The sequence below is a fragment of the Ascaphus truei genome, chromosome 20 (genome assembly GCF_040206685.1).
Source record: "Ascaphus truei isolate aAscTru1 chromosome 20, aAscTru1.hap1, whole genome shotgun sequence".
In the NCBI taxonomy this organism is placed as follows: Eukaryota; Metazoa; Chordata; class Amphibia; order Anura; family Ascaphidae; genus Ascaphus; species Ascaphus truei.
In genome coordinates, this window is record NC_134502.1 from 10,775,821 (window position 1) to 10,797,229 (window position 21,409).

General features: G+C 42.3%; 1 protein-coding gene across 2 annotated transcripts; it reads right to left on the reverse strand.

The window, feature by feature from the left end:
- Positions 1–10,263: 10,263 nt before the first annotated feature.
- Positions 10,264–20,174, reverse strand: LOC142471272 (uncharacterized). 2 transcript variants are annotated; one of them, XM_075578085.1, is made up of 4 exons: positions 19,742–20,174; positions 18,166–18,292; positions 17,861–17,974; positions 10,264–17,452 (listed from the first exon to the last, which is right to left on the reverse strand). In XM_075578085.1, exons 1-4 carry the CDS (start codon positions 19,742–19,744, stop codon positions 16,401–16,403), a joined length of 1,296 nt encoding a protein of 431 aa, XP_075434200.1. In that variant the 5' UTR covers positions 19,745–20,174; the 3' UTR covers positions 10,264–16,400. The 2 variants fall into 2 exon arrangements, with proteins under 2 accessions (XP_075434200.1, XP_075434199.1); XM_075578084.1 differs by lacking the exon at positions 19,742–20,174 and having other exon boundaries at positions 18,166–18,517.
- Between the last annotated feature and the right edge of the window lie 1,235 nt (positions 20,175–21,409).

A 21,409-nucleotide genomic window follows, 5' to 3' on the forward strand; every position in this document is an offset into this window, starting at 1 on the left:
TATATGAGCATTGGGAGGTTGCCAGGGCAACTGACTAGAGGCTGTGTAAAGGGGATTACTTGTAACAACTATGTTGCCATATACACAGCTCTGGCTTCTTCAGAGCTTGGAAAAAACATGTAACTTCCTTGGGGAGAGCTGACAGTGTGAGAGCCGAGAAATTATGCAATCCTGTTCCAGGATAATATTGATAACAATATCTACCACATGGTGGCACTGTTGCATTATATATCCAGTGTATGTAGTCAGCTGGGCTTTAATATGTCAAAATATTGTTTTTTAAAGCAAAGAATCACCTATGGGACTAAGTATGTTTTCACTTTTTAGGAAAAAGAACAAAAAGTCTATTATTTCTATTACTATTGGGGAAAAAGTACAAGGGTGTATGACATCCTAGGAATACAACAACGTTTGCCAGAAAAATGTGTATTTGTTCTAAATCATACAGATTTATGGGTAAATAAGTGGTTGGGATGTAAAAATGATTTATGTACAACTAATTCTTTAATACCCATACTAGGAAATGAAAGAGTTTTACTTCCTATGACAGTGCTAGGAATACCCATTAGCAATACTCATTTGTTATTTTATAATCTCCAATGTCCTGATTTTTTTTTTTACACCATTCTTGCAAGATTTGAACATGTACATTTTATTGCTTATCTATATTTGAATTCTAAATTAATTTGTTTACCACACCAGGCCAAGATTATTTATCACTCATGCTTTCATAATCACACTTCATTTGTGGTCGTATTGAGAATAATGAAATAGTGAAAGAATAATTACCTGTGTGTAAACTTTCCCAATGTTTTATTAAAATATATTATTGTATTAGAGGAAATCCAATAGGAATATATTTACATGAGATCCAGGTCAATATGTCACAAATTCTCTCGCGAGATGTATATATACTTCTATTACAATTAAATATATCTAAATAAATGAGTTTCCTTGGGAGAAATGGATGGAAGAAATTAAGAAAGAAGGTTAATTTCCAGTTTTACAAAAACAATTAAAAGAAGGAGAAATTGTTTCTCAATAGGAAAAAGGGTAAATTTAAAAAGATAGAACATGAATGGTTAGTAATGACAGGTTCAGCTTGGGGGGAAAAGTTTAAAAAAATCTGTAACAATGTGTCAGTATTGGGTAATTTTTTTTCCATTCATCCTTTTATCATTGTACTTTGTGAGGCTTTATTATGTATTGTTTTTCAACTATTTTTAATATGTACTATGAAAAGAATGTATACACCGATAAAAGTAGAAAGAAATGACCCAAAAAGAGGAAACATTTAAAAAAGTGTATAACAGGGCATCAGATTTCTTCAGTGAGAATTCTTTGCTTTAGAATGATATCTTGGCATTTAGTTTTTATAATTTTTTTGGAATGTGATGCGAATGGTGCATGAGTATTCCTGTAGGCTGTGTTAGGAACTCCCCAGAGCAATCTGTATGACCTGTTTAAGGTTTCCTTGGTTACCTATAGCCAGGGGTCGACAAATGCACTCGACCGGTTGTCACGGGCGACTGCATTTTGTCCGCTGTCAACTGCTTACCTGCGGCAGAGTCAACCGGCGTCTCCCAGACTTCTTCATCTTCTACAAATTCATCTTTTTCCCCTGCAGCTCCAGTTAAAATGGCCACAATGCTTCAAATGACGTTGGGTTGCCGTGGCAACGAGAAGCTACATGATGTTGTGAATAAGATCCTGCCTGCACCTGGGTAAAATACGTCAGATTGCTTGGTCTGTATGAAAACATATTTGGAATCGTTGCCTAATTTATTAATGATAAGTAACACCGGACTGAATATGTTTTGAAATAAAAACTAAAGTTTTGTGGATGAAATGTAACCACCCCAGATTGGAATTGAACCCACAATCCCTGGCTTCGGAGGCTAGTGCCTTATCCATTAGCCCACTGGGGCTGATGTTATAAGTATTATAGCATTGTATCATGTGGGGTAATAGTAATTGTATCTGGGTAATTGAACAGAGAAAGATAGAGTTTCTTGATAAATAGTCCAGCACTATATTCCTGCACTTTATTCCTGCACTTTATTCCTGCACTACAGGAGTTCCAGCACTATGCGTTGGTGGTATAGTGGTGAGCATTGCTTCCAAGTAGTTGACCTGGGTTCGATTCCCAGCCAATTCAAATTTTATTTAGCAAAAAAGTGTTTTATTGAAAAATAGAAGGATATCTATTCTGGACCCAGGCTCATACGTGGCATGTGAGTAAGTCCATGTAGCTTAACTCGTCCCTTTTTAAAGCACACAAAGTCCTTCTATTTTCTTCAACTTTATTGAGGGAGTTATAACAGTTATAAGAGGAGTATATAAGTTCTTGTATGTGGTATGTAATAGTAAATGTCCCTTGTGAGGAGAATTGCTTGATGAGAGGAAGGTGTCCGGCTATGTGGAAGTGCCTCTCTGAGGGGAAGGTTAAAAGGATTTCCTTTCTGAGGGAGCAGTGGAAGATGTGTCTACTCACTTTGGCTGCTTGTTGAAAAGAGGGAGCACACTTTCCTGTCAGACAGGAACACACTAAGGGGCATAACAATATGCAGATAAAGCAGGGGGAGAGGACTAAAACATACTCAAATATGAGCATTGGGAGGTTGCCAGGGCAACTGACTAGAGGCTGTGTAAAGGGGATTACTTGTAACAACTATTTTGCAATATACACAGCTCTAGCTTCTTCAGAGCTTGGAATAAACATGTAACTTCCCTGGGGAGAGCTGACAGTGTGAGAGCCGAGAAAAATATACAGAAAATATGCAATCCTGTTCCAGGACAATATAGGTAACAATACCTACCACATGGTGGCACTGTTGCATTATATATCCAGTGTATGTAGTCAGCTGGGCTCTAAATATGTCAAAATATTGTGTTTTAAAGCAAAGAATCACCTATGAAACTAAATATGTTTTCACTTTTTAGGAAAAAGAACAAAAAGTCTATTATTTCTATTACTCTTGGGAAAAAAGTACAAGGGTGTATGACATCCTAGGAATACGACAAAGTTTGCCAGAAAAATGTGTATTTGTTCTAAATCATACAGATTTATGGGTAAATAAGTGGTTGGGATGTAAAAATGATGTATGTACAACTAATTCTTTAATACCCATACTAGGAAAAGAAAGAGTTTTACTTCCTATGACAGTGCTAGGAATTCCCATTAGTGATACTCATTTATTATTTTATAATCTCCAATGTCCTGATTTTTTTTTTACACCATTCCGGCAAAATTTGAACATGTAAATTTTATTTCTTATTTATATTTGAATTCTAAATTAATTTGTTTACCACACCAGGCCAAGATTATTTATCACTCATGCTTTCATAATCACACTTCATTTTAGGTCATATTGAGAATAATGAAATAGTGAAAGAATAATTTCCTATGTGTAAACTTTCCCAATGTTTTATTAAAATATATTATTGTATTAGAGGAAATCCAATAGGAATATAATTACACGAGATCCAGGTCAATATGTCACAAATTCTCTCGCGAGATGTAAATTTACTTCTATTACAATTTAATATATCTAAAATAAATGAGTTTCCTTGGGAGAAATGGACGGAAGAAATTAAGAAGGTTAATTTCCAGTTTTACAAAAACAATTAAAAGAAGGAGAAATTGTTTCTCAATAGGAAAAGGGTAAATTTAAAAAGATAGAACATGAATGGTCAGTAATGACAGGTTCAGCTTGGTGGGCAAAGTTTAAAAAAATCTGTTACAATGTGTCAGTATTGGGTAATTTTTTTCCCATTCATCCTTTAATCATTGTATTTTGTGAGGCTTTATTATGTATTGTTTTTCGACTATTTTTAATATGTACTATGAAAAGAATGTATACAACGATAAAAGTAGAAAGAAATGACGTACAAAGTGACTACACTTTCTTCTCCACCCCCCATCAGTACTACTCGAGGATTGATTTCTTTCTAGGTACCAAAGAGGCCCTCCAGGCATCCTCCCAGTCTAATATTGGCTTGATATCCTGGTCCGACCATGCCACCATTGACTTTTCGCTCTCTTTGCCTTTCTTTAAGAAAGCCTGCCTCCAGTGGAAACTAAATGATTCTAAATTCGGTATCTCAAAAAATCTCAGAGTATTTTGATTTGAACAAAGGCTCAGTAAGCTCTCCAGTAATGCCTTGGGAGGCCCATAAGGCAACAATCCGAGGCTCCCTCATTTCCATTGCGCCATTCCAAAAGAAAAAAAAGGAGAGGATATATTAAGAATTGTCAGAAAAGATTCGATCACTAAAATCTGAACACAAAAACAAGCCGACAAAACGGCTATACAAAAAACTTAACATAGCCAGGATGGAATTAAAAGCCGCCCAACTTGATGAGGTAGAGTGAGCGATGAGGTGGACAAAACAGAGATATTACGACAAGGGCAATAAGGCTGACCGGATCCTAGTCAATAAATTAAGGTCTTAGGGTTAAATCCCAAATTACTGCAATTCGGACGAAATCCGGTTCCAAAACGCTCAAAGAGAGCGAAATTGCCCAAGAATTTGCAGACTACTATACTAAACTCTATAACCTGAACCCTCCCCCCCCCCCCCCCCCAGAACACGAGGTTCGGGTTGACGGCTATCACAAAATATTTAGAGGAATGCAGCCTACCGGCCCTCTCAGTAGAAACCGCCTTAAAATTAAATGAGAAAATTAACTCCGGTGAAATACTGGAAGTATTAAAACAATTAAAAACAAATAAGACCCCGGGCCCAGATGGTTTCTCTAATCTGTATTACAAAAAATTTAAGGCAGTGCTGATCCCACACCTGGTAGAAGTTTTCAACTCCTTCATGGAAGGGGAAGATATTCCTCCCTCAATGTCCCTAGTGAACCTTGCAATCATTCATAAAGAGGGTAAGGATCCACTAAATTGCGGCAGCTACAGACCGATCTCCCTTCTTAATTCGGACCTGAAAATATACAGCAAAATTTGGGCCAATAGACTGAACCCAATAATCCTGAGCTTGATCCACAAAGACCATGTCGGCTTTGTCATGGGTAGACAAGCGTCGGACAATACCCATAAAATTATAAATATTATCGACCATGTACATCTCTCTAAAACAAAGGCCTTTATTTTGAGCCTCGATGCTGAAAAAGCATTTGACAGAATTAGATGGGACTTTTTAGATCACACTCTGATCAAATTCGGCTTCCGAGGTCCTTTCCTCGAGGGAATCAGAGCTCTGTATAAAAACCGTCTGCATTGGTAAAGCTCCCGGGCGGAGGCTCAAGTCCCGTAATAATAAAAAACGGTACGAGACAGGACTTCCCCTTGTCCCCTCCCCTCTTTGCCTTATCGATAGAGCCCCTGGCAGCCATCATCCGAAAAGATATTAAAATAATGGGAATCAAAATAGGCCAAGAGGAATACAAGATATCTCTGTTCACCGAAGATGTAATATTGTCTCTGGTGGAGCCCTTGACATCCCTCCCCAACCTTCAATCACAATTAGAAAAATTCGGCCAGGTGTCAGGATACAAAATAAATAATGACAAATCTGAAGCCCTAAATTTATCCCTGACACCATCAGAGGTAAAACTATTACAAATTAATTTTAGCTATAAATGGAACTCCTCCTATATTCGATACCTCGGAATTAAAATTACGAATTCATGAGATATTGTTTAAGCATAACTTCTCCCCTCTATTTGCAAAAATTAAAGGAGACCTACAGAGCTGGAACGAACACCATATCTCCTGGTTGGGTAGAGTTGCTTCAGTAAAAATGAATATCCTCCCCAGAATTCTATATTTATTCCAAACGCTCCCAGTTCAGGTCCCAAGAGCTGAACTCAAAAATATCCAAAATAATATACTCCAAATTTATCTGGAATGGGAAAAAGCCAAGAGTGGCACGATCGGCTATGATGGCACCAAGAGAGAGCGGAGGCCTGGGAGTACCAGATATTTCCAAATACTACCTTGCGGCCCACCTAAAACAGGTGGCCACATGGAATAATGACCCAGCGTATAGCAGCTGGTTGGGGACTGAGGCCTCCTACATCTCTCGCCTATCCCTCCCGTCCCTATTGTGGGCGGTGGGGGGATCGGGAGACAACGCCGGGCAGGATGGGCCTGGGAGCAATGAGATGTACGTGGGGGATATGGTCTAAAACAAGAACTAAATTTGGCCTATCATCTTCCCCTTCAAGTCTGACCCCCCTGTTTGGCAATCCGGATTTCCCCCCAGGTTGTGATCCTAGGGATTTCGGACTGTTCAAAGCAGCCAATATAACAAAAGTGTCTGACCTGCTAATCAAAGGACGGCCTATGAAATTCTCCGAAGCACAGGGAAAATATGCCCCTGGGGGTCTCTCCCTATTCCCTTTTCTCCAGATTAGACACTTCTTAAGAACGATCTCCAACAATGCCAAATTTAAAAGCCCCTCTAACTTTGAAAAGATATGTGCAGTGGGAACATATTGGAAGGGTCTGATCTTGGAGATTTATATGGGGCTAGCACGTGCCTTGATACCCGTCAACCATAGCTATATGCTTAAGTGGACTGCAGACCTCAATATAGAAATAGACAGAGAAGATTGGGAGGATATCTGGGAGGCCGCAAACAAACCTAAATTTGTACTACCATCAAGGAAAACATTTATAAAATTTTATTCCAATGGTACTTCCCCCCGAGTAGGCTGAGCCAGGCCTTCCCTGGCCTGTCAGACCTCTGTTGCAGAGGTTGCGGCCAGCAGGGAGACCTGGTACACATACTGTGGACCTGCCCCGTGCTGGCCCCTTTTTGGGATATGATCCGATCTATGGTGGAGGAGATAAGTGAGGTAGAGGTCCCACTGGATCTGGTGTCATATCTGTTGGGTAAGCCTACAGAAGGCCTCCCCCCTCAGATCAAAAAATTAACATCCTTTGTACTTACGGCAGCCCGCCGCTCAATAGTGGCAAAATGTAAAAAAACTAGACCACCCAACAGGGAAATGGTCCTCACCAGAATCAGGGAAGTCCGTCTGATGGAACTCCTATCAGCTCGATTAAAACAAGAACTAGACAAATTCAACAAAACCTGGGAAGCTTGGCCATATGATTAAACCCCCATAGAATAATCAAACTGTTCTAGAGTTAGGTGGATGTCGAGCCCTGGGCGGCCCTCTCTTATGCCGCTTCATACCACCCAACTCTCCCCCCCCCCCTCTCGCTCCCCTCTTTCTTCCTTTCTCCCCTTTAACTATCCTTATTCCTCTCGAAAAGGAGAGACAGGTGCAGATCCATTAACACCCCCTCCGGATGGAGAGGAGGGCTGGATACTTTTGGATCCTAACATGTTGTGTGGAAGCTATACTATTACCAATCTGTTAAAAAATATCTAATGTCTTCTGTACCAGCCTGTCGTGATATGATATGCTGTACCCTACCTTCTGAAAAACCCAATAAAAAATAAATAAATTCAACTGGTATTATAATTGATGATTTAATGCAGCCAATATAGTTGAAGGGAGATTTACAATAGAAAATAAAGGAATATATTGCTGCAGTGTCTCCTATATCCACACGGTGGCAGCAGAGTACAGTTTCTCCTATATCCACAGGGTGGCAGCAGAGTGCAGTGTCTCCTATATCCACAGGGTGGCAGCAGGTGCAGTGTCTCCTATATCCACAGGGTGGCAGCAGAGTAGTTTCTCCTATATCCACAGGGTGGCAGCAGAGTGCAGTGTCTCCTATATCCACAGGGTGGCAGCAGAGTGCAGTGTCTCCTATACAGTGGCGGCCGCCTTTAGCCTCGTGCGGCCGTTTCAGCGCGACTTTTAAAACCGCGGGCAGATGCAGTGTTTGATGCGGCATGTTCCGGTATTTAAAGCCGCGGCCGTGTGCATTTGTATTAGCGCTGGGTCGGCATGAATACGGCATGAACGCGGTGAAGTGCGTGGCATTCAAAAAAAATACCCAGACAAAATCAGAGATGTTGGAGAATAAAAGGGGCCGTGACAATATCCACAGGGAGCCAGCAGAGTGCAGTTTCTCCTATATCCACAGGGAGGCAGCAGAATGCAGTTTCTCGTATATCCACAGGGTGGTAGCAGAGTGCAGTGTCTCCCATATCCACACGGTGGCAGCAGAGTGCAGTGCCTTGAGTTGGAAGTGTAATAACTTGTCATTGTGAGATATAAAAGGGAGAACAACCTGCTCCTACCCCCACTCTCTACCCCCTGCTCCTACCCTCCCTCTACCCCCATGCTCCTACCCTCCCTCTCCAACCCCCTGCTCCTACCCCCATTCTCTACCCCTTGCTCCTACCCTCCCTCTCTAACCCGCTGCTCCTCCCCCACTCTCTCTAACCTCCTGCCCCAACCCCCTCTCTCTAACACCCTGCTCCTCCCCCCTTCTGTCTAACCCCCTGCTGCTACCCCCCTCTCTAACCCCCCTGCTGCCACCCAACGCTCTAACCACTCAGTCCTACCCCCCTCTCTCTAAACCCCCAGTTCCTACCCCCTCCTCCCCCCCAGGAGCGGGGCGCTGAGCTGCACCCACTGTAATATGTAGGAAGCACAAACATAAGACAAACCTGAAATAGTGACAGGAGACAGTTTATTTGTGTAGGAAGATTGTATATAAATGTAATAACAATGACTCTTTACAGCAGACACAGGCTGACAGTCACATGCTGATTTAATCCCCGCACAGAAGGGACCTGGCTTATTAATATAGTTATCGCCGCATTGTTCTCATCACTGTAATAATTATTATTCTGTAACTTTCCCCAATGTCCCTGTGTTCCAGCCGCACTTCTCCTGTACAACCACAAGGTGTCACCCAATCCTTACTCACCCCGGGGTATTATCTACTGCTGCTGCTGCTGCGGGGGCAATACTGGTTTAACCCATAAAACACTGGTGATACTGTTTTATTAAACGATATCTTTGACAATAAAAACCCAGAGAAAATGGATTGTTATTTTGTTCTAATATTCCTGATCCCTAGTGGTCATTAGACTGACCAACAGAAAAAATTCACGGACGGGCCATTGCTGTCTGGAATAAATTATTCTAGCATCGAGCGCAATTATCTGGGGAATCTTCTGACTCTACTTGTCATGTCCGTGTTCTATATTTTATGCCCCCTGCACCCGCTGTTTTGTCTTTTATACTAGGACTATAGCTAGGGACAGTGGTCTGATTCATCTTTTTCCTTTAAGGAATTTCCAATTACCCTATTTCCTCGATTCTAAGACGCACCCTTAATTTAATAAAAAAAAATGGGGGGGGGGGGGAAATCCCACTATATTAAATGTGCAGAATTTTTTTGTTTATTTTTTTAACTAGCAGGGTGACATGACACTTCAATAACCAAAGGGGGGAGAGAGGCAGATACAGAATGGGGAGAGCAAGAGAGAGAATGGGGGGGGGTGGAGAATGGGAGGGAAGGGGGGGGAGAGAGGCAGACAGAATGGGGAGCGACAGGCAGAGTGGGGGGAGAAAGAGAAAGGGGGGGTGAGAATGGGAGGGAAGGGGGGGGGAGAATGGGAGGGAAGAGAATGGGAGGGAAGGGGGGGAGAGAATGGGAGGGAATGTGGGGGGAGAGAATGGGAGGGAAGTGAAGTAAAAAGAACATGTTCTAACAATCTCCTATCTTGCTTTTGGTAGCAGAGAGACAGACAGAGACAGACCGAGAGAGACACAGACACATACAGAGACACACACACAGACACATACAGAGATTCACACAAACACATACAGAGACACAGCTACCTCTGCACCTCCTGCATTTCGCACAGAAATTCGGGAAGGGGGGGGGGGCTTCTGGGCAACGTGTTGTGCCCTGTCAGGCATTTCCGATCCCTCTGCACCTCATGGGGAGGGGAGAGGAGGGGGTGGGGGGAGGGGAGAGGAGGGGGTGGGGGGAGGGGAGAGGAGGGGGGTGATTGCAGCCTGCACACTGAGATTCCGGCCGGCATCTGCAGCAGCGCCCCTTAGCTGATTTTTAAAAAAAAATACATTGATTCTAAAACGCAGACTATTTCAGCCATGTGAAAATAGGAGAAAAGTGCATCTTAGAATCAAGGAAATACGGTAACAGAACTTTAAAAAAAAAATACAAATTCAACTTTCCTTACATTTTTCAAAGTTAAATAATAAAAAGCAAAATATCCCCCACAATTATAAGAAATGTATTATGTTTTCATAAGTTTAAAGATATTTTTTTTAACAAAAATAAAATCAATAATTTTCAGCGGTCAATATTACAAAGTAAACTTGTGTGAGGAAAACATTGACAAGATTTAGAGAAAACATAATTATGCTCCTGTGTGAACTCTCTGATGTGCAACAAGACACGACTTATTATCAAAACATTTTCTGCATTCAGAACACACAAATGTATTTATAAGATGTGTTACAGGCAGTAATACAGTGAGTTACCTCTCGTTTTCACGCATGTCCTGGGCACAGAGTTATAACATTTTACAGGAAGTAATACAGTGAGTTACCTCTCGCTCTCACGCATGTCCTGGGCACAGAGTTATAAGATGTGTTACAGGCAGTAATACAGTGCGAGTTACCTCTCGCTCTCACGCATGTCCTGGGCACAGAGATATAACATGTTACAGGAAGTAATACAGTGAGAGTTACCTCTCGTTCTCACGCATGTCCTGGGCATAGAGTTATAACGTGTTACAGGCAGCAATAGTGAGAGTTACCTCTCGTTCGCACGCTTGTCCTGGGCACAGAGTTATAACATGTGTGTAACAGGGGAGTTATCCCTGTTCAGGAAATATGCCTCTAATCCAGCAGTGTGGTTGTTAACTGCTGGCAGTTAATTATCCGACACCACCTGCCTGATTAGCTTCTTAGAAAAGCCTGTCTTTTGAGACAGGGAGAGAGATTGTTCCTGAGTCTCACATGTTGTGAGACTGGCCATGGGGACAGATGTCTTGAGCCTGCCAGAATAGCAGAGCTGCTTGCAAGACACAGGGGAAAACACCTCTAAACCTGAATGCTGACAAAACCTGGGGAAAAAGGCAGCAAGCCAGGAACAGAGAAGACTTTCTCTCCAACCACAAGAAACAGATAAGACTTTCCTTTATAAGACTTTTGGTATATCTGCTCATATCAAGATATATGTTTGGGGCTGGGAGACACGCTTATCTAAAGGGAGTTGTTGACTGCATAGGTTTCGCTAGAAATACTCCCAAGTGAATAGAAGCTTTGTTTGACCCCTTGTTTGGATGGTTTTCTGATGTTAAGGAAACAGGCGCAATAAAAGCCTTATTTCATTTCACCATAACAAGTTTCCCTTGCAGACCTCTGTGCGCGTTCCTCCTACATATGGTCGTCAGAAGTGGGACGAGAGGTGGTCCTTGAAGTTAAAAGGGGCCCGGAGTTTGCCTGTGAATTTTTTTTGTGCTTTTTGCCTACAAACAGCCTGAGCAACATAAACAAAGAATCTCATGCAGCAGAGACCAGAGTTAAAGGGACACAACCAGGCAGGAAATCTACACTGCACTAAAACTTACAAAACCACAGATGGACTCTTTTCCCCGATTCAAAGAAAGAGAGACCGTGCTGAAGCAGGTAAACCTTATTTGCCTATCACAAATAAAGTGTAATATGGTCATTGAAATAGGGTTTTTTCCTTCCAGCTGTAGTCAGGGTTCAAGAAGTAAGTTAGCCCTTAAAAGGGATAGGCGTTTGTTGTTTTCATATGTTTCGCTGAAGCAGTGAATACAGATGGTGACACGCGAGCGGTACTGATTCTGCAAATAAAGGCTGCCACACCGCATAGGACTACCAGTTGTGAATGGAGTATATGCAGAAAAGTGTGAAAATTGATGCAAGACTGTGCTGAAGCAGGGGAATTTTCAGTAAACAAATGCTGAGGGTAAAATTGCCCTACTGGGGAGAAAGAAATTGCTGAGCTGTGTAAAAGGTATCCCAAAGTGTGAAGAGTGAATGCCATAATACCCAAAGTTGAGAATGAACATTACTGAACTCAAGCAGAAAACCACATTATTTGGCTGAAGCGGAGGGTATTGCACCTAGCAAGTAAATGATGTAAAGCAAACAGAAGTTTTTACCTAGCAACTGCACATCCAGTATGCTTAATGAGATTACACCTAGCAAGTAAATGGTGTAAAGCAAATATAATTTTTTTCCTAGCAATTGCACATCCAGTATACCTAAAGAGAGAGAATGAGTGCACAGTACTGCTGATATTGTAAAACTTACCCAAGAAAAAGAAAAGTCTACAGAGATGCCTGTGAGAGCTACGACCTCTACAAGCAAAATATGCCCACCTGTAGGACTACCACAATTGGGGGTTCTAGCAAATACAGTGGTAACAGCTGCAATAGCGCCTCCTGAGGGCAGGAAGAAAATTACACCTGATAGCCCCAAAATGGAGGACAAGATGCAGCGTTCCTGTAATGAACTCTACCCCACGGAAGAGTGGCCCTTCCAGTCCAATAAAGAGGAAGACATCTGTTACGGGGAACCCGAACCGAGTCACACCCACAAAACACCCCAAGAATGGTGGGGGTGCCTGAACTCGGCACGAACCAAAAAGACCGCTCTCTATGATGACGAATATGGTCGACAGGAGAGAGCGGGAGCAGCAGATCATCAAATATTTCTGTCAGCTAAAGCAACTGCAAGAAAAGCCTGGCGTATACAATGAAGCCACTGAAGTATCAAATAAAGAAGGAGACACCAGTATTCCGGATCGGACAGAGTCATCCAAAACAAAAAGGCGGAAAAAGAAAAGCGGTTCTTCACTTACCGTGGAAGGAACAGACACGTCCGCAGATCCTGTGGAGAAAAAGGGGGGCAGAGTTGTCCTGCAGCCTAGAGAAAATGGAGAATTCGTCCCGCGAATAATCGAATATCCAGAGGGCCCAAGGCAGAAGTCGTGTACCCCAAAGAAGTGTCTGTCCGGTGCCAACAGTGAGGAACCCTCAACCAATCATCCCAGGGAAGCGGAGCCGGAACCAGTGAGTGACGATCCCTTGACCAGCCCTGAAGACGCCCTGAAAATTGCCAGGCTTGACTGTGATCTACTCCGGGAACAATTGAAACTTGAGAGGGAAGATAATGCTGAGTTACAGAAGACGGTGCTCGCAATGTACTCTGAATCTGGAACAGAATTGGACGATCTCAAGACTGAGCTAGATACTGCAAACGCTACTATTTCCACCATGGATGAAAAGCAGAGCCAATCTGATAAAATGATGGTTAAGCTGAAGCGGAAGTATGAGGAGGCACTAAAGCAGATGACAGTATTTCAGCAAGAGGTTCATACTCTTCGCGTAGAGCTGAATGCCTCACAACAGGAGGTCAACAGTGTCCGGACAGAGGTGGACGTATCTCAGAAAGAGGTTCAGACACTCCGCAGAGCACTGGATGCATCACATCATGAGACCAACAGCTGCCGCACAGACCTGGAAGTCTCCAGAAAGGAACTACAGTCTCACTGAGGAGCTGGACATTTCTAAAGAAACTATTGTCAATCTTAATACAGATCTCAAAGTCTCTCAGTCAATCTGCAGGCTGTTAAAGAAATACAGGTACTGCAGGAACGTCCGATTACCCAGTATGTCCCCGCAAAGCAGCATGAGAAACTGAAGGCTACACTGAGCCTCACCAAAGCATCGCTAGAGGCCAAGCTTAGAACCCAGGTGACCCAGCACAAAAGGGAGCACAAGAAGGTCCAGAAACTGAGACAAGTAACTGTGGCCCGAGCAAAGAAATTCATAGTGCTTCACAATGCAGTGAAAATGTGGAAGCAAGCTCAGAGAAAATGAAGGGTGCAGATAAATTCCCTGAGAAGAGACTTGCAAGACGCACTCAAAAAACAGGGATCTCTCGCGGATGAGATTACAGTTCTACAAGGACAAGTATTGACCCTGACTAAGCAACAGTATCCCACAGCCCCAAAAACCCATGAAGACAAGGGTACAGTGAGAGCTGGGAATACCGCTCGTCTGAAATACAAGGTTGCAAAATTTGAACCACCTAAACAAGCACTAGCAAAACCTTCAGCAACCCAACAGGCAATAAAAGAAGGTACACGTGCTGATGAAGCTGAAAAGACGGGACATTCTCTGGAAGTGGATACGGATTTGCAACTTAATCCCAAAGAGGCTGAACTAGCAACTCCATTAAGTGGAAAGAGTGCAGAGACAGCTTCAAGAGCGGAAAACTCAAAGGGCTGTTTTTAAACGCTCTGCAACTGCTGCCATACAGTCTGCCTACAATAAAACGAGCACCCGACGCGAGGGAAATCTCATGACCGCGCACGTAGCAAAAAGACTATACTTAGAAAAAGTCCTCCTTGAGCGACTGAGGAGTGCAGATCTCAAGCACCTTTGGGAGGAGACACGAATGAACTGGAGAAATGGCTCCGATCCCAGCGGGACTGAGGGTTCTCTTCCTCCATCCACTCTCATTCAAGTCACAGAGATATCTAGAATGAGAGTGGAAGGATGGGCTTTGGCCGTGGCAAGCCCAAGCTTCCCACAAACAGGGGAGGTATGTAACAGGGGAGTTATCCCTGTTCAGGAAATGTGCCTCTAATCCAGCAGCGTGGTGGTTAACTGCAGGTAGTTAATTATCCGACACCACCTGCCTGATTAGCTTCTTAGAAAAGCCTGTCTTTTGAGACAGTGAGAGAAATTGTTCCTGAGTCTCACAAGTTGTGAGACTGGCCATGGGGACCGATGTCTTGAGCCTGCCAGAAGAAATAGCAGAGCTGCTTGCAAGACACAGGGGAAAACACCTCTAAACCTGAATGCTGACAAAACCTGGGGGAAAAGGTAGCAACTCAGGAACAGAGTAGACTTTGCCTCCAACCACAAGAAACAGATACGACTTTTGGTATATCTGCTCATATCAAGATATATGTTTGGGGCTGGGAGACATGCTTATCTAAAGGGAGTTGTTGACTGCATAGGTTTCGCTATAAATAATCCCAAGTGAATAGAAGCTTTGTTTTACCCCTTGTTTGGATGGTTTTCTGATGTTAAGGAAACAGGCGCAATAAAAGCCTTATTTAATTTCACCATAACAAGTCTCCCTTTGCATACCTCTGTGCGCGTTCCTCCTATAATGTGTTACAGGAAGTAATACTGTGAGAGTTACCTCTCGTTCTCACGCAAGTCCTGGGCAGAGAGTTATAACGTGTGTAACAGTCAGTAATACAGTGAGTTACCTCTCGCTCTCACGCATGTCCTGAGCACAGTTATAAGATGTGTTACAGGCAGTAATACAGTGAGTTACCTCTCGTTCTCAAGTATGTCCTGGGCATAGAGTTATGATGACAAATAATACATGGTTATAAATAGTTACATAAGTGAACAAGGTTATACATTATATACAAGACATTGCATGCACAGTTAGAGATAATACTGTGAGGAATCCGCTCCTGGGTTTGGCTGGAACCCATCCTTCAGGAGCTTGGCAGGTTCCAGACAAACTTTCCCTGCTTCTACAATAACCTGCGTCTTGCTGCTTCTTGTGCAGCTCTGGCCTGATTGGCCTCCTGTGCTATTTAGATACTGCCCCGCCCTCAGGAAGTTGTTGGACATAGACTTTGCAATCCTTGTTGCAAGTAACTGTGCTTGTCACAGACTCGTTGTTTGGCCTGCTAGGCCTCCTTGTGCCTTTTCTCCTGCTCCTATTCCCCTGCTTCCCAAGGCCTTCTTGCATAGTAGCCCTGACGCTGCTTTCCTTGTTCCTGGCAGACTTTGCCTCCGCCACGCTGAAGCGGCTACGCTGGTTCCCCAGTGTTTCCCATGTCGTGTCTGCACCCCTGGTTCCTGTGGCCTTCCCTTCTCTGTTCCTGTTCCCTCCTTCCAGAAACCCTGCCACGGTGAAGCAGCTTCACTGAACTTTTCCTGCCTTCCCGTGCTGAAGCATTGGATTCCCAGCACCGTGGCTTCTGTTCCTGCTTCTTCCAAATGGATATTGTTCCTGTGCTGAAGTCCCTGTACTGAAGCTTCATGTTCCTGTGACTCCTGTCTTTTCCCTGTCACGCTGCAGAATCTTCGCTGAAGCGTCTCCGCTGAAGTGGCTTCACGCCAAGTTCTTGCCTTCTACGCTGAAGCAGCTTCAACAAAGATTGCCTAATGATGACCTCAGCTCGTGACCATCGCTTCTATGCTGCCTGCCCTGACCCTGGCTTGTCTCCTGATTATCCTGCATTCTCCTGTCCTGACCTGGCTATGTTTGACTACGGACTGCACAACCCTGAACCGGCTTCGTGGCCTAAGGTCGGTGTTTTCATATGCCCACCTCAGCCCTGCGGCCCAGTCCCGGTTTGTGGCGAGCACGATCATGACAAATATATATTATAGGCGTATGTAACAGTTACAGATCAGATTAACATGTGAGACAGCTTTAATTATGAAAGATCTTAGACTGGTGGCGGCTGTGAAAGTCTCCGGTAGATTGTTCCGGTGGTCTTGTTTTTTCTCGTGTGAACTCTCTGATGTTTAACAAGAGAAGAGTTACGGGTAAAACATTTCCCACATTCAGAACATACAAATGGTTTTTCTCCTGTGTGAATTCTCTGATGTGTAACAAGATTAGAGTTCTGGGTAAAACATTTCCCACATTCAGAACACACAAACGGTTTTTCTCCTGTGTGACTTCTCTGATGTTTAACAAGAGTACAGTAACGGGTAACACATTTCCCACATTCAGAACATACAAATAGTCCTCCCCCTGTGTGTATTTTCTGATGTCTAAGGAGAGTAGAGTTACAAGTGAAACATTTCCCACATTCAGAGCATACAAATGGTCTTTCTCCTGTGTGATGTCTCTGATGTGCAACAAGTTCAGAGTACTGGTTAAAACATTTCCCACATTCAGAACATACAACTGGTCTTTCTCCTGTGTGTATTCTCTGATGTCTAACAAGGGCAGAGTTACATGTGAAACATTTCCCACATTCAGAACATAAAAATGGTCTTTCTCCTTTGTGTATTTTCTCATGTCTATCAAGATCAGAGTTACATGTGAAACATTTCCCACATTCATAACATACAAATGGTCTTTCTCCTGTGTGTATTCTCTGGTGTATAACGAGTTTAGAGTTACTTGTGAAACATTTCCCACATTCAGAACATACAAATGGTTTTTCTGTTACTGACAAGTTCTTGTGAACGTTCCCTGCATTCATGTTTCCTTTGTTACACGTTGTAATAGGAGTAGATGCATATTCTGTCCCTGTATGTTCTCTGATGGTATAAATGTGTGAGTCTGGGAGATTTCCTTTTTCCTGTGAGGTGGATTCCTTAACCATAATGCTCACAGTTTCTCTCAGACTCTGGCTTGGTATATCCTGGCTAATGTGATTTGCTCCGGGATACATTTGGGTAACACTGGTATCTTCCATTACACAATCTGGTGAGCAGAACAAAATGGGATATCCTTCAGGGAAATTCCTGCTCACGAATACATCAGCTGGGGAAAAACATTTGAGTAAAGAAATTCATTAACATCGGGCACAAAAAATGATTCTCACACGTCAGATTTAATTTAAGATTGTAAAGATACAGGATACACATGGTAAGATGTGTAACATATCAGGTATTCAGTAAATGTTTCCAAGTAGAAGTGCAGAAAAGCATTCAAAATTGCAATAAACTTAATTTGTGAGGATATTGCCTCACAGAGAGATATATATATTTATAAAATCAGGAAGCGTGTGTACCACATACATTTCTACTTTATTATGGGAAAGGTAAAGTTACAAAAGGACATTAGAAATTATTGATAGATATACTAATTATAGATCGTTTCCTTTTTTATGAAATATGTTATATAATAATTGTTCCTAGAGCACCCACCACTAAAGTGTTTATTACTCACCAGTGCTGATATCTGTAGGACTTTCCTTTTCCTTATACTGCTGGTGACCCCTTATATGCGGCTCTTCTCCGCGCTCAATCATTGATACAATCTCAGGCGTCACATTGACACATCCTGTATATGTCAGGGGAGACATGTATATATTTAATGTGTTTGCACCACAGAAAATTCTTATTCCTATAATCTGCTGTATTGTTATGTCAAGTGTATTACTGCCGTGCAGTGCTATGTACACGGATGGCGCATTATAGATATACATTCAGTATAACACACACACACACACACACACACACACACTTTCTTACCTAGAGAGCAGAGAGCCTGGTAATTCTCCATCATCACATCCTTGTAAAGTTCCTTCTGTTCTTCTGTTAAATAATCCCACTCGTCCTTGGAGAAGTAAATCGCAACTTTATCAAACTCAACTGGTTCCTGGAACACAGAATTCTCCAATTGTTGTTTGTTTGTCAGGAGGAACAAAATCATCAGAGCTGTCCCTGTTATTTCTGAGAGCCTCTTACTGTTCAATAAAGTGTCTTGTGGCATCAGTCAGACTCTGCAATCAGTACATAGTGTATTCCCTGCTATATTACATTATCTGTCCTACTATTAGGGGAGTATCTTCTACAGTATGTTACTAAACAGTTATAATGTGGTGATAAAATTGTATTGTATTGTATTGTATGTCTTTATTTATATAGCGCCATAAATGTACATAGTGCTTTACAGTAGTAATACATGTCATATAAATAACAAATAATATAAATAACAGATCATGGGAATAAGTGCTTCAGAGATACTGTAAAAGTAACATTAAGGAATGAGTCCCTGCTCCGAGGAGCTTACAATCTAAGAAAGGTTTAAGGCGGGAGAGAGCTTTAGATACAAAGGGGGTAGAAAGAAGACATCCTTGAGAAGAACGCAAGAGTCGTGATGGTGCATAGCGAGAAATTAGGGCTGAGATGTAAGGAGGGGCAGAAGAATGTAAAGCTTTAAAAGTGAGCAGGAGAATTGAGTGTGAGATACGGGATTTAATCGGAAGCCAGGAGAGGGATTTCAGGAGGGGAGATGCGGAGACAGATTTAGGAAAGAGTAGAGTGATTCTGGCAGCAGCGTTTAGGATAGATTGTAGGGGAGACAGGTGAGAGGTAGGAAGGCCGGACAGCAGGAGGTTGCAGTAATCGAGACGTGAGAGAATGAACGAATGAAATGAATGAAAATATAAAGTAGTATCAACAACAGAATCAGTCTATATAAAAGCTTATAATTACTACATAATGATCCGTTGTAAGTTGTACATAAAACATGAAAAAACAGTTTACAGAGAAAAATGAATAGAAATATAACAAATATAAAACGGCACAATTTCTTGATGCTAATTTGTACATTGCTGATAAAATTCTCCCGTTCATTTATTTATATGAAACACCCATCATTTTGTACTTGCTGGAAGATTATAGCAGGAAAGTATTGTCAATTATTGGTTAACGAAAATGCCATTAAAATTGACTGAAATCATTATCCATCAACCTAGCTTTTTTATCTGTTGATTCTTCTACCTATTAAGTCAATATGTTTGGAAGTTTCAAATGTTTCTCCAAAATCATGTTATTATATGTTGTACAAATCAGATCCCCGAGTAAACACTCATTAATATTTAATTTGCAACAAAATAGGTGAATATAACATTGAAACTATATTGTACTGCAGGAAAATTAACATGATTTAAACATTAAAAAAACAAACACGTAAACGTAATTAGTACAAGTTAATTTAAATATATTCTAACAAACAAGTTGTGCAAAATAAATCTCAATATAAATACAACATCAAAGTATGAATTGTATAAAGATATATATATATATTTAGCTAAATACTCACCATCTGGAGCTGGTTCAGGAGCTGGAAGACAAAGGGACATGTTGTAGAAAGATGATCACAAACACACTGATAAGAACTGTATCAGCTCCTGCCTTTTATAACATGACCTGCTGTGTCCTGGTCCCTCCTCCACCTCCTCTGTCCAATAGGGAGTTCTGGTGAAGATCCCTGACCAATCAGAACATTGGAATTGGCCACACTTAGCTCTGCCCCCTGACTGCAGCTTCTCAGGGGTTTCCCTCCCAATAGACTTGTTTCCCTGTGGCTGCTCAGGTATTTAGGGTGCTATAAATAAGATTATTTGTTGCTATTTTGTCACTGTGATAAAAGTGTTACATTATACACTGTGATTATTATATTTCCTGCTCTTGATGCCTTAATAGAGTTAGTTGTGTGAGAGAGAGGATAACATTGTGACAATTAATGTTAACCACATCCCACAAAAATCAGGGGGGGGGGGGGGGGGCAACCCAGTGACTGTGCATCTGTCACACACACACTTTCTCTGAGACACACACACACACACACACACACACACACACACAATATGCATTGAGAGCAGGGAGGGCTCTGAATAGCTCCGCCCCCTCTGAATAGCTCCACCCCCGGTCACTATTTAGCCTTCCTGCAATACTCACCCGGCCAATGCCTCCTGATCTCCTATCTCCCCTCACTGAGAATCAGGTCAGTCACCTCTGTGCAGACAGGTGCATGGGGGGAGTTTCTATGTAAAACTCCCATTTGTGTGGTGAATGTGTTTGCAAAATAATTGGAAGTTAGAACAGAAAAGATAAAAACTTGCTTCTCATTTTTTAATAACAGCCCTAAATATAGGAATGTGATAATTGTGTGGTCACAGGAAACATCATCCCAGAGGTGAGCCAAAGTGCAAACCTGTATTTTCTGGTATTGATTAGGTATCTGTATCATTAAAAGGTCAACCCCTCCTGGAGGGGCGTATTATTATAATTTTCTATAGTCATAAGCCAGCCCATCTAGGGGCATGTATTATACCTCAGCAGTGTATAAAGATGATGTGTTTCTCACTGTAGGGTAGAAGAGTTCTGGCATTGAGCTCTCCTCAGTGTATACTCGTAATGAAATAAACTCTTACTTGGTTAACTCTGAAAAATAATGAACACGTAACCATTGTATTTTTTTCTCGCATTCACAATATACACACAGAGAGAGGGGAGATACATATATTATATACATACACACAGAGAGAGGGGAGATACATATATTATATACATACACACAGAGAGAGGGGAGATACATATATTATTCCCTGAAGAAGGAACCCAAGGGTTTCGAAACGCGTTGGATGATTGGTCAAGAACTTTACTCCTAACCTCTACCTCTAACTACCACCCCATCACGCGAGCTGATCGAGTCTACACGGCGCTACTACCAGCCATCTCCCCCGCGGTGACGTCATTGACCCGGAAGTGCTTTGCACGGAGGGGAGTGAGAGAACCCAGCCGGTGTGGAGCTGTGCACTGGCAAAGAACTGTATGCGACAGCAGCAGACGTTGGACTCGTGCTCTGGGGGTAAAGAACTTTGTAGAGACTTCATACTTACCCTTCAACTACTAGGATCCTGTATCCGAGGTATCAGCGCCAAAACCCTTGTGAGGACACTTGTTCCGGTTTCCTGAGGCGTTGGGT

What these genes read in the sequence shown, in the direction of transcription:
- LOC142471272 (XM_075578084.1), bottom strand. Translation starts at nt 18,406, where the DNA reads ATGCCACAAGACACTTTATTGAACAGTAAGAGGCTCTCAGAAATAACA. An exon ending in CCAGGCTCTCTGCTCTCTAG is followed by an intron (nt 17,975 to 18,165) that starts GTAAGAAAGTGT and finishes TGACATATACAG; the next exon opens with GATGTGTCAATGTGACGCCT. An exon ending in TCCTACAGATATCAGCACTG is followed by an intron (nt 17,453 to 17,860) that starts GTGAGTAATAAA and finishes GTTTTTCCCCAG; the next exon opens with CTGATGTATTCGTGAGCAGG.